The 14,796-nt window shown below is 36.1% G+C and overlaps 1 protein-coding gene across 6 annotated transcripts in view; it reads right to left on the minus strand.

Annotated features, from left to right (window-relative positions):
- LOC117572136 (FH1/FH2 domain-containing protein 3) overlaps positions 1 to 14,796 on the minus strand; it is a 50,444-nt gene that overhangs the window by 24,181 nt on the left and 11,467 nt on the right. For 3 of the 6 annotated variants that reach the window (XR_004572497.2, XM_034254772.2, XM_034254771.2), the window contains exon 4: positions 14,674 to 14,749. Coding sequence is in view for 2 of the 6 variants with exons in the window: in XM_034254772.2 (XP_034110663.1) it covers positions 14,674 to 14,749 (76 nt within the window). In the remaining 4 variants the exon portion in view is untranslated. Of the gene's footprint in view, positions 1 to 11,013; positions 11,220 to 14,673; positions 14,750 to 14,796 lie in introns of those variants that run through there. The other 3 variants (XR_004572498.2, XM_034254775.2, XM_034254774.2) reach the window with 2 other exon arrangements.

Raw genomic sequence — 14,796 nt, forward strand, 5'->3', positions numbered from 1 at the left:
TGACGATGACGCCAACAATGCTGGCCATATTAAATGGTAAATGGTAAATAATTTATGCAAATGCCGCTGCAGTCGCGCAATTTGGCAGCGGCACCCACAACAACAACAACAACAACAACAACTGAGGTTGCAACTGCAACTGCAACAACAACTGTCAGGTAATGAAACCCGCCCGCTGGCTCAAGGAAACTTGCAGTCAACTCTGTCCTCCTCCTCCTTGGATCTTCTCTTTGATTTTCGCCTTGACTCGCCAAATGAACTTTCACTTTTACTGCCTCGGTCTCGGAACTGTTCAGTTCAAAAACTTTGCTGTCGATCTCTGCTGCTGTTGCTGCTTCTTCTTCTTCTCTTGTTCCCGTTGCATGTCGCAACAGATTTTCAGAGGCTCAGTTCAGCTTCTTCATTATGATGATCGTAAACATCAATTCGCTGAATGATTTTTGCCATCAATTATGCAAATTATGGCTAATAAGTTTGCCAATTCACAAGGCAACTTAATTGACAGCCGCTGCTACTGTGTGTTGCTAGAGGAAAACTTATGCCACACGCCCCAAATTTAAACAATGACAATGACATGTTAATGATATTGATAAAAAGCGAGAGAAAACATACTGAAGTATAACAAGAAATAAGCATTAAAGGAAATGAAACTAGCGGAAGCTATAAGTAATGACTCAGGAATGCGCAAAGAATTTTTTACCTTTTCACCATTTCTCATTTCTCATAAAAAAGTTATAAAACTACAGTGAAGAATGCTTCGCTATGAGATACCTGCTACCCATATTAAAAGAAAAACAATACAATCAGTACCAAAAAAAATACTATATATGTACTAAAAAAAAGTTCGGTATTATCATACCACATTAATATACTGGAAAACAGTGAGGAATAATCATTTAAAAGTACCTAATGAATATTCCTAAAAAATACTGAAGTACAATATACTACTCCCATTACCCTTATGGTAAAAAATAAATATCCCATACTTATATACTAAAAATATCGACATGTAATAGTATATTAATATACTAATCCTATTGTTGCTACGGTATTATTATATTGAATATACCGAATTAATATATCTAAAAAACACTGTCGTATATTTGGTATATTGATATACAAAGTGCTGTCCAAAAAAAATTGGATTCCGAAGAAATACTGACATATACTGAAAGTATATTTTGTATATTGATATACCATAAAAATTATAGCTTTATCTCTTATATTCTCTGAAATCTTGGATTAAGAGTCTCACATGGACCCTTCTACCCAATGAATAGAGGGTATAAAAACTCATTAAATAAAGAATATACGCTGCAGATGTATATCGTTAGTTTTATGGGGTTATGGACATATTTCAAGTTCAACTGAATTTGGGGAATTTCATTAGAACGCTTGTTCGATTTTGAGGCTTGTCTTATCTGCAATCAATGTCCACAAATGGATTGACAAGACAAGAGTCAAACGACGTAACTGTCTCAAGCACACGTACTTTAGAGATATAGTTATTGCTTGCTGATTTCCGATTCTTATCGTTGCGCTAATAGAGACATCAAGACAAAAATAGGCTCAGTGAATTCGCAGAATGAGCCAAAATGGAAAATGCCATTTGGATTTATTACGACTTTTTCGCTGGTTGCGCTTCAGTAGTTGGCAAATATTTTTATGTTATTTCGATTTGGATTCTTTTTATTCAAAACAAAAGAGAGACCGAAAAAAAAATGCCAGTTGAAGGCGCATTCCAAGGCAATTTGTCATGCTTGCGGCGGTTAGAAAGAGCTGCAAAGAACAGGCAAGAAAGAGAGGTAGAAAAAAAAAACGAAACCATATGCATTTGTGTCCAAGGTGCAAACAAAACAAACCAACAAATGACCAAATAATTAGACAAGACAGGGGGGAAGGGGGGAAAATGTCGAACAATCAGAAGAAAAGCAAAGCATTTTGTTGTTGTTGTTGTAGTTAACCACAAAAGTTGTTTGACCTCTTGACTGAGTGACTGACTGAAAGAGTGAGAGACTGCGACTGCGACTGCAACACATCAAATTGTTAAGCGACTGCATTTAAAAATAATTTCAGCTGCCAATAAAATAGGAACAACAACAGCAACAACAATGACAACGATGGCCTGTACTCTAATAGGGCTCGAATCGAAACGAGTTTGTCCCGCACGGAGCTAGAAAATTGTGTCACGTTGTTACTGTGGCAGCAACAGCAACCACAACAGCAACAGCAACAGCAACGGTTAAACGCTTTTGACACAGCTAGAGCCTTGGCTATAGATCGAGAGAGTGTTGCTTGCCCCTTGGCTTGATGTTGCATACCAACGCATAATGTGCGTGTGCCCAGCTCCAAGTCCAGCTCCAAGTCCAAGTCAAGCATTTGATTTATTGAATTCTGAGCAGAGCCACAAAACTGATTTTGTATGCGACGGATGCGTTGGCCAAGAATGCCAACTCATTATGCGCAAGCACAAAGCTGGAGAGAGAAAAAGAGATAGAAGTGCGGCTTCACAGTTAATTATAACAATGGCAAAGCAGAGAAAAGTCACAGCAAACGGAAATGCGACCATTATTATTATTACATCGATGCGACGTGTTCACATGTCACTTCCTGCGGCTTAACCAAACGAACTTAAAGCACCGAGTGCCAAATGTAAGTGTCAAAATGTTAATTGCAATGGCAAACGCAACTGTGGGAAGTCTTCGGGATTGAGGTCAAGAGAGAGAGAGAGAAGCTTTTGAGATGAGGAAGTGCGCTACTTGGCTTCTTCTATGCTAATGCTCTACAGAAGAGTGCAACACTCTTGCATTCATATGCATAAAACGGTAGCACTTAAAAAGCCAGCCAGCATCACACACAAAACAAAAAGGTTTCAGGGCAGTGACAGTGAAAAGTGGAACCATCGAAAAACAACCTTTAAATTGAATAATTTATGCAGTGAGATTTCCAACATATGTAGAACTAGATTAGACTTGAAAATAGCTGGAAAGATGAAAGTGTCAAGCGGAGCAGCAGCCTAAGAAATTGGGTTACCAAAAACAATAAATATTGTCTCTCCAGAGATGATAATGATAATTCCAAGATTAACCCCGAGATAAATATTGAATGTTCCAATTAGTTCAACTTGAAATGCAATAAAAGTTGTTTACACTTGACAGGTATTAATTGAGGTATGCAGTTGAGATCTATTATGAAAGAATTGTAGATTAAAAGATACTGAAACAAAGTTCTACAAGTTCGTAATAGATTCTTAAACTAACTCTTGTGAGAATATTTTGATTAAATATTCCTAATCAAAGTTGTACAAGTGACAAACGTTTATGAGAGAATGAGATTTAAATAATTCTAAACCAAAGTTCTACATGTGAAAAAAAAATATATTTTAAAGTTTTATAGTTTCAACCAAATTTTACAAGTGACAATAGTTTGAAGAAAGATTAAAAAAGATTCTGCATCGAGATTGTACAACTAAAAACACTTATGAGAGGGTTTTAGATTAAAGATTCTAAACCAAAGTTATACAAAGTGAAATATTGTAGTTCAAGGATTATTTAATTAAAATTCTATAAGGGAGAAACGCTTATACAAAAATTGTTGATGATTCCTAATCAAAATTCTTACAAGTGACGAACACTTATGAGAGAATTTTAGATTAAAGATTCTAAATCAAAGTTTTACATGAAACAAAATTCAGCTCAAAGATTATTAAACAAAATTCCACAAGCGACAAAAGTTTGAAAATGTTTGATAAAAGAATCTTTATCGAAGTTCTAAAAGCACTAATGAGAGAATTTTAGATTAAAGATTCTAAACCGAAGTTTTACATGTGAAAAATTGTACTTCAAAGATTATTTAATCAAAATTCTACAAGAGAGAAATGCTTATGCAAAAATTGATGGTAAAAGATTATTAATCAAAATTCTTGCAAATGACAAACGCTTCTCTCCCACACAGTTTGAACTAAACATATTCGTAAGTTTTATTCTTTTGATAGATTGTCGCTGTTTCCCTTTCATTTAGCCATGTTGCTACATTTGCTACATTAGCTCGTAACTTTGCCCGGTTCACAGGTCTCCTCCGCATTTCAACTCATCTCATCTCTGGCATCTCACATTTTGTGGTTATTTTTAATGCAGTTGACATGAATTCTTACAAAATAGCCACACAGATTCACACACAAAATATATAGCTCTATATATACATATGTATGCATATTCAATTATATATGTAAATATTTATTTGCTCCACTAACTTGTTGTGCACATTTCTCTCTCTGAGTGCGTGACTAATATTTTGATTGCAACGAGCCAAAAACTTGGCCACGATTTGTTGCTTGTGCAATTCAAATGACAACAACAATAACAATAATAAGCAGCCAGATAATCATCGTAATAATAAAGGCAACAAAAATAACGAAAAACGAAATATAAATATCTTTTTTTGGCAGTCAAAGAAAATGGTCGGAAACTACCGGGTAAATGACCCACATTTCATTTTCCCCAGTGTGTGTGTATGTGTGTGTGTGACAGTTTTCATTTCAAATTGGGAACTCGTTCAAATTTGTTGTTATTTTTAGTGCCCAGCTGAGGAATGTATTTGTAGATGCGCTGACGAAATCAACGAGCGTTAATCATACGCACCGTTCGCCTGTTTGCACAAATGTTCTGCCGAATTAAAAAGAAAGGCAAACAAAGGGCAAAAAAATAAAAACAACAACAGTCATAATAAACGACACTCAAATATTTAAGTTAAGTCATGCTTAAGCATTTTTCACTATCACTTTCCGCTTTTTTTCCAGCTCAGCCGCAATTTGAATAACAAGAGGAGGGAGAGAAAAAAAAGGCCCGACTGTCCGTTTCTTTATAATTTGCTGGCCTAATGAGCGTGGCCCAGCCCAAGAAAAAGACCAAGACCAGCATCATTTAATAGTTATAGTCTAATAAACAATGTCTAATCTCTGTTGAGCGTGTTTTCACTTTGGCCATGATAAATTGCACATGTTTCTTGTCTGTGGCTTGTTGATTGTTGGTCTTTCCATTTCCATGTCTCGATGTCTCGATGTCGATGTCGATTGCATCTCTTTTTTAAAGACGGGCAGCATTGCATTTTCAAAAAAAAAAAAAAAAAACATAAATCAACTCTCATAATGTATACACACAACACACACAACACAGCATTTATTTATTGAATTTTATGAAAAATACTGCAACCAGACGAATGGATGGATGGCCAATGACCAATGGCCAATGGTCAATGGTCAACAGGCGCCTAATGCGACGCCACCACGTTTATAATATTATGCAGATTTCATGCAACCGCTTCAAATGTTGCAAACTATTTTTGATAAATCGCCGACGCTTTTGGGTATTTCTGACGATTCGGTTGGTTTGCTGAAGGAGGCGGAGTTGCCAAGTGGCAAACTGCAAAATGTGTTGCAATTTGTATATACAAAAAAAAACTAAGAGGAGAAAAAAACATTCGTGTGGCAGGCTGACAGCTGCCTCTTGATTATGGCCGTTCAAATTGTAGACTGACAGCGGAGTCGGCAAGGTCAAGTTGAGCTTGATTGATTTCAAATGCAATTTTACTATAAGAAAATCTTCGTTTTAGTTGGTAGATAGAAAGCCAAAGGTTGCCGCTAATGAAATGTTACACCAAGGAAGTAATAAATAAATTTTAGGATAAATCTTAAAATTAAAAGACACTTTACAAGTTATAGAAAAATTTTAAAATTTCAGCTAATAAAATTTGGCACCAAGAAAGCAATAAACAAATTTGTATAATAAAACTATAAACTGAAAGCAAATAAAGTTAATGCCACATTTTAAATTATAGAAAAATTATAAAAGTTGTAAATTTAATAATAAAACTACTAAATGTAAGACAAAAACAAAGAACAAGCAAACATTGCGAGTAATAAAATGTTAAACAAAGGAAGTAACAAACAAATTTATAAATATTTTTTTTAAATTACAAAATATTATATTCAAACTGAAGGATTACTTTTATATTAAAGCAATTTCTGAAATTCCAGAAAATACACATTAAAGGATTACTTGTAAAGAAAAAATCCCTATTTTGTAATCAACTCTTTATACACATTTCTTTGGCATCTTTTTGTGGTATACAGCTGATTGCTGAGCGACATCAAGGTCGATGAATTTCGCAAAATTTGATCAATATGCGTAATCTTCATTGACTCCTGCGATGCTGTCATAATGCAGTCAATCTTCAATCTTCAATACCCAATAACCAATGCATATGCTTGTAATTTTTATTGTTGAAAACCGCAAATCGTTTTGAAATTATTGTCTTGATTTTGTAGCCGTGTCGAAGCGGACGAAGACAGTTTCTTTTGAGGTCAGCGAGGCTCCCTAATAACACTTGGAAGTCCAACTCAATACTATATATGCAGTTTGTTTAACATGCTCGAACTTCATTTTACTTAATTGTTTTTATGGTCACTTTTTTTGCCATAAACTTTTTAATGGGCGCGCAATCAAAGTGCTTTGCATTTTATGGGCTCTTTTTTTTAGCCACGGACCGAAGAGTATAATCAACTATTATAACAACGATTCAAAGCCATTGACGATGCATTTTTACAACCGATAAAAATCACAGAAAATTTGTTTGAAAACTTACAGATACACCACAATGAAGAAGAGCTGCAATGTGAAGTTATCACTTCATTAGAAAGAAATTTGGTTGAAGTCCCACTTAATTGACAGAACTTTGTCTTCTTAATGAAACTTAATCGCCAGTAAAATTGGGAAACTTGATACACAAAAATATTTGGAAATGAAACTGTTTACAAAAGTGTGGAATTTGTAAATAAATGTTTAGAACAATATTCGTAATTAAGCTACAGTTTTCCTCGAAATGCAATTCGTATAGAAATTGTTGTACAAATACTTTGACACATTTCACACGAAAATCGATCGATCAACCTTGGAATCTTGACCCACATGAAGCAAAGAAAAAATACTTAGAATATTGAAGAAGAAATGTACTATATATATTCAATGTTAGAGCAGCTTATTAGGACTGTGTTTTTGTTGTTAGCGATCTATGCCAAACGAAAGTAAAAGAAAAATCGCGTGCTGATGAAGAAAATCAATAAGCGGCCAGCGTTTTTTGTTGTTCGAGCTGTTGGGCGCAAAAAAAAAAATACCTTCGTGCTAATAGGTTATTTATTTTTTCAGCGAATACCAGACATAGATATAGATAGAGATATGTATGAGTGAGTGTTGTGGCTAGCGTGCACCAAGCAACTGACCCCAATAGCAATTTAACAGCCAGAAAGAAAGGCAACACTTTGGGAGTGTGTGTGTGTGTTTGGGGCGTGGTCAACAGCACCAACACTTTCATTGTTAAGTTGTTGCTGTCGTTGCTTTTATCGAAAAAGATATGCATACAACACGCATAAACCACATACATACATAATTGTGCAAAAAACTAAAAAAAAGTGAAATATATACACAAAACCAAAAGGGAAGCAAGGAAATTACTCACTAATGCGCTTTGTAAGTGCGTTCATTGTCGGTTAATGTTTGTGTGGCGGGGCTCAAAGAAATACAAAGTCTAAGATTAGCTGGGAGTGGAGAGACGCCAGACTTATATAATCTGCGCAGATTTCCCACGCAATTGAGCGATCGCTGTCAACGTAAGCCGCTTAAACTCCAAACCACAAAGTTCGTCATCCAACTTAATTTGACAATCAAATGAAAAATTATAATTAGCTGTCAAGCCAGTGGAATTAAACAAATTAGACATCGGACTACTATCGCATCACCTTGACTTTGCTGTGCGCCCTACAAACAACAACAACAACAGCAACAGACTGAAGTATAAACTATAATAACTGGAGCTAATGCTAGAAAAGAACTCAGTAGCTCGTTAAACGCCTCAAGATAACGCGCTAAAACTGAGCGAAAATATGTGCAGAAGATAAAGTGAATAGAAAATAATAAGGCACAGTTTACGTTTGTCCAAATACCCTGTATAAAGAGTTGGGAAAAGTGTGATGAAATTGTGACGTACTAAAAATTAATTAGTAAAAATCAGGTAGAAAACCAATATTCAAAATTTTTTGTGGCAAAGCTTATACGGAATTCCTTTTTTTAATTTTTTTAACCTAATATTTATGTCTATTTTTTACTATTTAATATATGGATTACTAACAATTATTTTGTAATTTTATTTACAAAAGTTGTAGGAATACAATATTAAAATTTTAGCTGATTTTCATAGCAATTATATAGTTAGGATAAAAGAGTAAAGATAGAAGAAGAACTTCTACTAAAGTTTTTATTTACAGGTGACTTGCAAGTCGTTTACACTTTAATTTGCTTTCTTTTAGAACTTCTGCAGTGTATTTAGCTTAAGCTCAAACTAAGCCAAGTGCTGTATGCTGTTCTTAGTCTGTCCACCCCCTCGCTGCCCCTTCACATACCCTTTGCACAATTAAAAGAATTGGATTAGTGTTGCAGAAGCCAACAAGGCAAAAAAAAAAAATAAGAAAAGAAAAGAAATACAGTAAAGCAGTATAAAAAGAGTTTCTGCTGTTGCTTCTCTACCTTTTGAAGGTAGAGTGTCTGGCTCTTGGCACGTCAGCTGCGCAGTTAGCAGAAGCAGCAGCGTCGTCAACGCGGTCGCGGTCGCCATCGAGCGACGCGTCGGTCTGGGCAAAAGATTACGCTGACAGATAATTAAAATGGTAACTACGTTAAAAGTGCAGTCAGTGGAAAATGTCTGTGTACGCCAGAGTATGAGAAACATTGAAAAATGCGAATAGAATAACTTCTTGGGAATTTAATCCAGATGATTCATTATTTTGGCTAGAGATTGGCAGGTTTATAAAGAAATTGCTGAAGAGAGATTATCTAAAGCGAATTTCAGAAAAATAAATGTAAATAAAAATATGTAATCTTTTAGGTTGATTTTTTTTTTTTTATGTGAGAATGAATTTTTCCACAAATATATTATAATGTTTATCTTTATTTGCATTAATCTGCTTAAGTAAAAACGCTCAAATTGGTTCGAACTCCTAACTTATAAATAAAAAATGTTGCTACATATGTAAATATTATATATCATATTTTTCAAAGAAAATGCTCTAACTCAATAATAATAATTATACCCTAGTTTTGTAGGGAAACAAAGAAATTGTTCTTCGCTAATATTAATAGTAGAACCTTAATTCTGTAAGAAAACAAATAACTAGGAAATCCTATTAAAAATACAAAAGCTACAGTTACACATTAAACAGTAAATTGTAAGTTAAAAACTTCATCTACAATAGTAAACAACATTCTAAACTTTCTTCTAACGTACACTTACTGCTGGTTGTGACTGTCATTATATTTTGCCATGCTACTCTCTTGCCTCGCTCTTGAAGTGTATTTGTGTTTGTTTATAACTAAATAGAAGCGCTGTTTAGTGGCAGGTACTACGTACTTAGTGCAGTAACCGCGATGAAATGAGGTTTATTCCCTTGCCTCCTCATCTGCTTTAGCGCTCATTTCTTTTTTGTGAGTGTGTGTACTTTTTTTGTTGTCGTTTTTCTTTTTGCAAAGATAGCTAGATCTACGGTTCTGTTCTATTTTTCTGTATTTTCGCCATTATAAATTCCACAACATTATTTGCATATTAAAGTAAGTAAATGCTGGAATCTCATGTGCAGCTGCTGGCTGCTCTTGAGGGTTTTTGAGAGTGTGGCAGAAGATTTGGATTTGGATTGTGTGTGGAGTGGGAAGACGATCTCAGTGAGCTGCTGCTGTGGCACAACAAGTTGGTCATGTGCTTTATAATAATGCAATTACATCTAATTGAAAGACAGTCAGCGGAATTTAGAGCACTTGAGAGAGTACTTTGCCAATTTGCAGGCAATATTTTGTAGGTTACGAGGCGACAGCTGCCGCACTCAGATGCAATATGCAGTGTTGTTGTAGTTTGGCAGATGCAAAACTTTCGCGTGTTAAAGCAATTTGCTAACAGAGAGTGAGAGAGCAAGAGCAAGAGAGAGAGACGTGGGATCCGGCTGAGGTGCCGGGTGTTCCCCTAGGCAAAAACGGCAATTTCGTTAATGGGTGAAAATAAATAATAATATTTCAGTGGTCGTAATGCGCCAAATCAGCGAAAGATTTGCTTCCTCGTTCACAACACAAAGAAATGGGATGCGGAGATGGAGATGGTGCACAAGCAAAGGAAGAGCCAACTTAAAGAGTCCCACAGTCGTATCGAGATTTATTTGCACAATTCCGGTTTTCGGATATTCGTTTGCCTGTTTTATTTCAATTTTTAGTGTCACTATTTGCTAGCATGAAACTCTGCCTCCTTCTCCTTCTCCCTCGCACCCAATCGAAGAACGAACTACAACCGAAGCGAACTAAAGCGAAGTGAGCCGAACGAAAACACAGGGCGACAGGCATTAACAGATCTTCAATAGAGAGCAAGTGAGTGTGTGAGTGAACGAGGGTGAGAGAGCAAAGAGAAGCGAACGTGCGATTGGAGCCCAGGAGTGCAGATGATAACAAGGCGAAACAGTTGACAAAGAGGAAGTGCAGACAAAAACAACAAAAAAAAAACCAACTCAACGACAGCTGTTTGTTTTGCGTTTTGGACTGAAGAACTTTTGACACTGAGCTTGAGCGAGAGCGAGACAGAGAGTGAGGGAGATAGGAAACTTCAAGTGTCGCCCACATGAGCAAATGAATTGGAATATTATTAAGTCTTTAAACTCTTCAACAAGCCATTCGTCGCTTTGTCGCTGTGTCTATTGACACTGACACAGTGACACGCAAAAACGAAGACAAGAAAAAAATCAATAATCAAATAAATTGCAATTTAACATTTTGTCGGTTTGATGTGCTAATGTTGCCCAGTTAACAGTGCTTAATGAAATTGTTGCTATTTTGCACACATATAGTATAATTATTTCTTCGTTTTATTTTTTGCACAATTTCGTCGTTTTTGCTTTGGCTTTTATCGCTGAACATTCACACGGGTAATTACCAATTTTTTGTAGCAACTAACTCAGTTTAAATATTATAAACGTTGCCAACAACAACAAGGAAACAAACACACACCAAACACACACGATAAATACAGGCGAGAGCGCGACGCGCGCAGCTGAGCGGCAGCTGAGTTTTTAGTTTTTCGTTAGTATTCAACGAAACGACAGCGACGACGACGATGGCGGCGACGGCGACGACTCAACGAAATGTACGTCCAAACTTGAGCGCATTCGGACAGCAACTGAAAGCACCAAAATTTTGTCGTGCGGCTTTGGGGCCCCGCGAAGCACCAAAAGCGTCAAAGCCACAGCACCAACAGACACACACACACACATAAGCAAACGTAGAACGCACAGCACACACAAAGACGGGCAACGTCAAATGCGCACGAAGAAGCAAAGTTGAGAGCGAGAAAAAACACGCTACGTAAGGTAGCTATCCAAAGGTAGATGACGCTTACGTCACGTAAGTCTACTTGAGGCAGGTTCGAATGCTTAGCAACGAGAGCTTGTGGTGAATTCGAGAGACTGCGTGACTCTCTACGTCTACGTTTGTGTGTGTGTGAGTGTGCGTGTATTGTCGTCAGGTGAGTTTGCGTTCGCTGCACCTTCTGCAACATGTTGTTGCCTGCTATTGCTGTCTTATTTTTTTTGTTTTTTTTTTTTTAATTGAACGTGCAGTGCAACTGCAACTGATAGGGAGTAAACAGCACTTGCATTCGCACTCATGCCAAACCTATAAATAGCTCAACCTGAAGCTCAACCGCAACCTCAGCCTCAGCCTCTGAGGCGCGTGTGCCACAATTTAGTTTTATCGTTGATTGAGCGTTAGCCTATCATTAGCTGGACATTTGGCTGGCTTTGGCTATTTAAGTTATGTTTGTATATGCATGCGATTATGCCTGTGTGTGTGTAGCATTCGTATGCCAATTGGGTGTACGTTACTTTTGTGGGTGTGCATGCTTATGGCTTTGATTATGTGCTGCGATTTATTTAGCGAGGGGCGTGCACTGGTGTTAGTGCACTTGCTAAGCAGTGCACATACGATACGCAACTAAATCGTTACGTCATTAAGATCGAATAATCATAACGAAACGAGTGTTGTACGTATGCAACTATTACAATATTTAAATGAATAAGCTTTGTTTTACAAAGAAAATTTATAATTAAAATGTACGAGAATAGAAATAAAATGTACAATATAACTGGCATAATAACAAAAACAAAAAAATGTAAAGGATTTTATTTGAGAAATCTTAAATTAAAAATAGGTAGAATAAGACGTAATACTTTTTTCAGATTCTGCTATTTTCTTTAAATTATTTACACACTTTTAATACTGCAATAAAATGTCTATAATGGCTCACTCAATTTACACCAAAAGAGACAATTAGCTGCAATGTGCAATCAAATTAAAAATGTAATTTCTTTTGGGTTTAATTTTATCCTAACTAGCCTTGGATAAGCACATCAATGCATCATCATAATGTTTACGCTTATTTTTATTACTCTATCAAATTTGTATAGTTAGTAGAAGCTGAATTTCAAAGCTTCAGGTACTACATTTACTATTTAATACTATTTACTATATCAATACTACAGTACTTTCATGTATTCTATTTCTAATTATGAAATGACAACATTTACAAGATATTTCCCACAGCTTTATATCCGGGAACATTGTAAATATTGATGTGAGCCGATACATTCAATGTTGTTTGTCCACATGGTGAACAAGTTTCATACTGTACTTAAAACAATATTTTGGTTTTTTTCATGACTGATAATAGAGTTGTGATGAACTCGCCGTACTCAGGGGGCAATAAATGTGTTGCCTTGAATAGTCAGAGCATCGAAAGAAGTACAGACGTAATGGGACAAGTGAGTCATCTCTAGTGATCTGGGGCGAAGCGACAACTTTTTTGTGGCTGTTGATGTCATTATAAGTAGACGAGACAATTGCGTATTTACACACGAAAACTGTACGAAATTATTTTAGCAACTGCGACACAACACTGAAAATGAAATGTAATTTAAGTTTTGTTGTTTTCACGCATCAATGCCACAAACAGTTTGCTATTTTCGGTGCTTTGATTTGTGTGACTAATCAAGGAAGGCGACAGCAATGGGGTTCAAAGTTCAAGCTTCTGATTTGATGAGTTGAATGCACTTTCAATTTTTATTTAACTGCTTTTTTATGGTCGCATTGGCTGGGCAATGTCAACAATTGCTTAAGAAAGTCAACAAAATAAATATTTGCAATCGTTAAGAGTCGCTTTTGTGCTTTTCGTTTTCAATCTCTACCCGCAAAAACTTAACGAATCGCTGCGAATGCGACGCGGCGCGTCACAAAACGCCGACGGCGACGGCGACGCTAACCTTTGTCGGCTTTACAGTTAAAGCTCTGCTCTTCGCTCACTTGATTTAGCTTTACGTGCGCGTTAATTGCTTTATGACCCACATACCCTCGCGTCCCCTCCCTCTTCTCTTTCCCATGCAGTTTGCCGCTCGGGAAACTGGAGCGAAGAAAGAAGTCTCAAATGCAATGCCGAATTCGATGCTCAGTTGAAAATGAAGTCGAAGTCAAAGTCGTCGCTGCCTGCCTGACTGCATGTAATTAAGATAATATTTTTAACTCTTCCGCCTTTACACTGCGCTTTGTATGTCTGTGACTCACTCACACTGGGCCACACTTGAGAGCTGTCATTATTGAAGAGCGTCTCCCAAGAAAGATTTTCGCTTTGATAAATTCTTGAGGTGTGTATAGCCTGCCCTTTGGCATATCTTTATATTATTTAGGCTTAAAGATGCAGCTGCATGTAAGCGATACTATGTGTGTGCAAGCATTTTAGTAGCTCACCTGGCCAATTGCACAGTGGTCCATAAATAACTTGGTAATGACTTAATTTTGTATTATGATTTGACACTTTAAACAAATTGTACTAATATGTATTGCTGATATGTTATTGATCTAATAGTTGTTTTCGTCGTTATGTAGACGACTTCCTTTATCATTTGAAAATTATTCTATATTGTATGTTATTATATATTTTATTTCATTTAAATTCGAATACTGAGTGCAGTACATTAACTATATTATAAAAATTGTTTATTTTTTATACTTTATTTATAATTTTATTTATTTTATTTATCTATAATTTTGGTTACTGCTTAATTGATCGAAGTAATGTGAATAAATGAAAGAAATAAGGTAGCATTGGTAATTTGTAATCAATTTAACTTGAAGTCTATTTTATAATTTATGTTATTGTACTATAAGTTCAACTGCCCAATTCGAATTTTATAATTCTTTGCCTTTAGTTTTTTTTAAATTTTTATTTATAATTTACAATATAATTTGAATTACTTTATTAATTTATTTTGGTTTTTGTACTGATGTGTAAATCTGTGTTTATAATTATTTTATGCTTCCTATGATTGGACTGAATAAATAAATAATTACGTTACGTAGCCAAAGACATAAGAGACATACCCGCCGCATGTTTAGTGTATACGATTTTGTAAATAAACACATGCGTGGGCGTCGTTGGCGACGATCAGTCGATAACGTAACGAGCCGGCAGGTTGCCAAAATTGTTGCAATGAGGGTGTGCAAGAGACTGAGAGAGAGAGAGGGAGAGAAAGTATATGGCACTTACCCTGCGTTGTTGCGGCTGCTGCTGTTGCTGCTCATAAAAGTTGCTGCTGCTGCCATTCTCTAGCCACTCGACATCGCTGCAAGATCAAAAGAGAGCAAGAGAGAGCACAATGAAAAACCACAT

The sequence above is a fragment of the Drosophila albomicans genome, chromosome 3 (assembly GCF_009650485.2).
Source record: "Drosophila albomicans strain 15112-1751.03 chromosome 3, ASM965048v2, whole genome shotgun sequence".
Classification (NCBI taxonomy): Eukaryota; Metazoa; Arthropoda; class Insecta; order Diptera; family Drosophilidae; genus Drosophila; species Drosophila albomicans.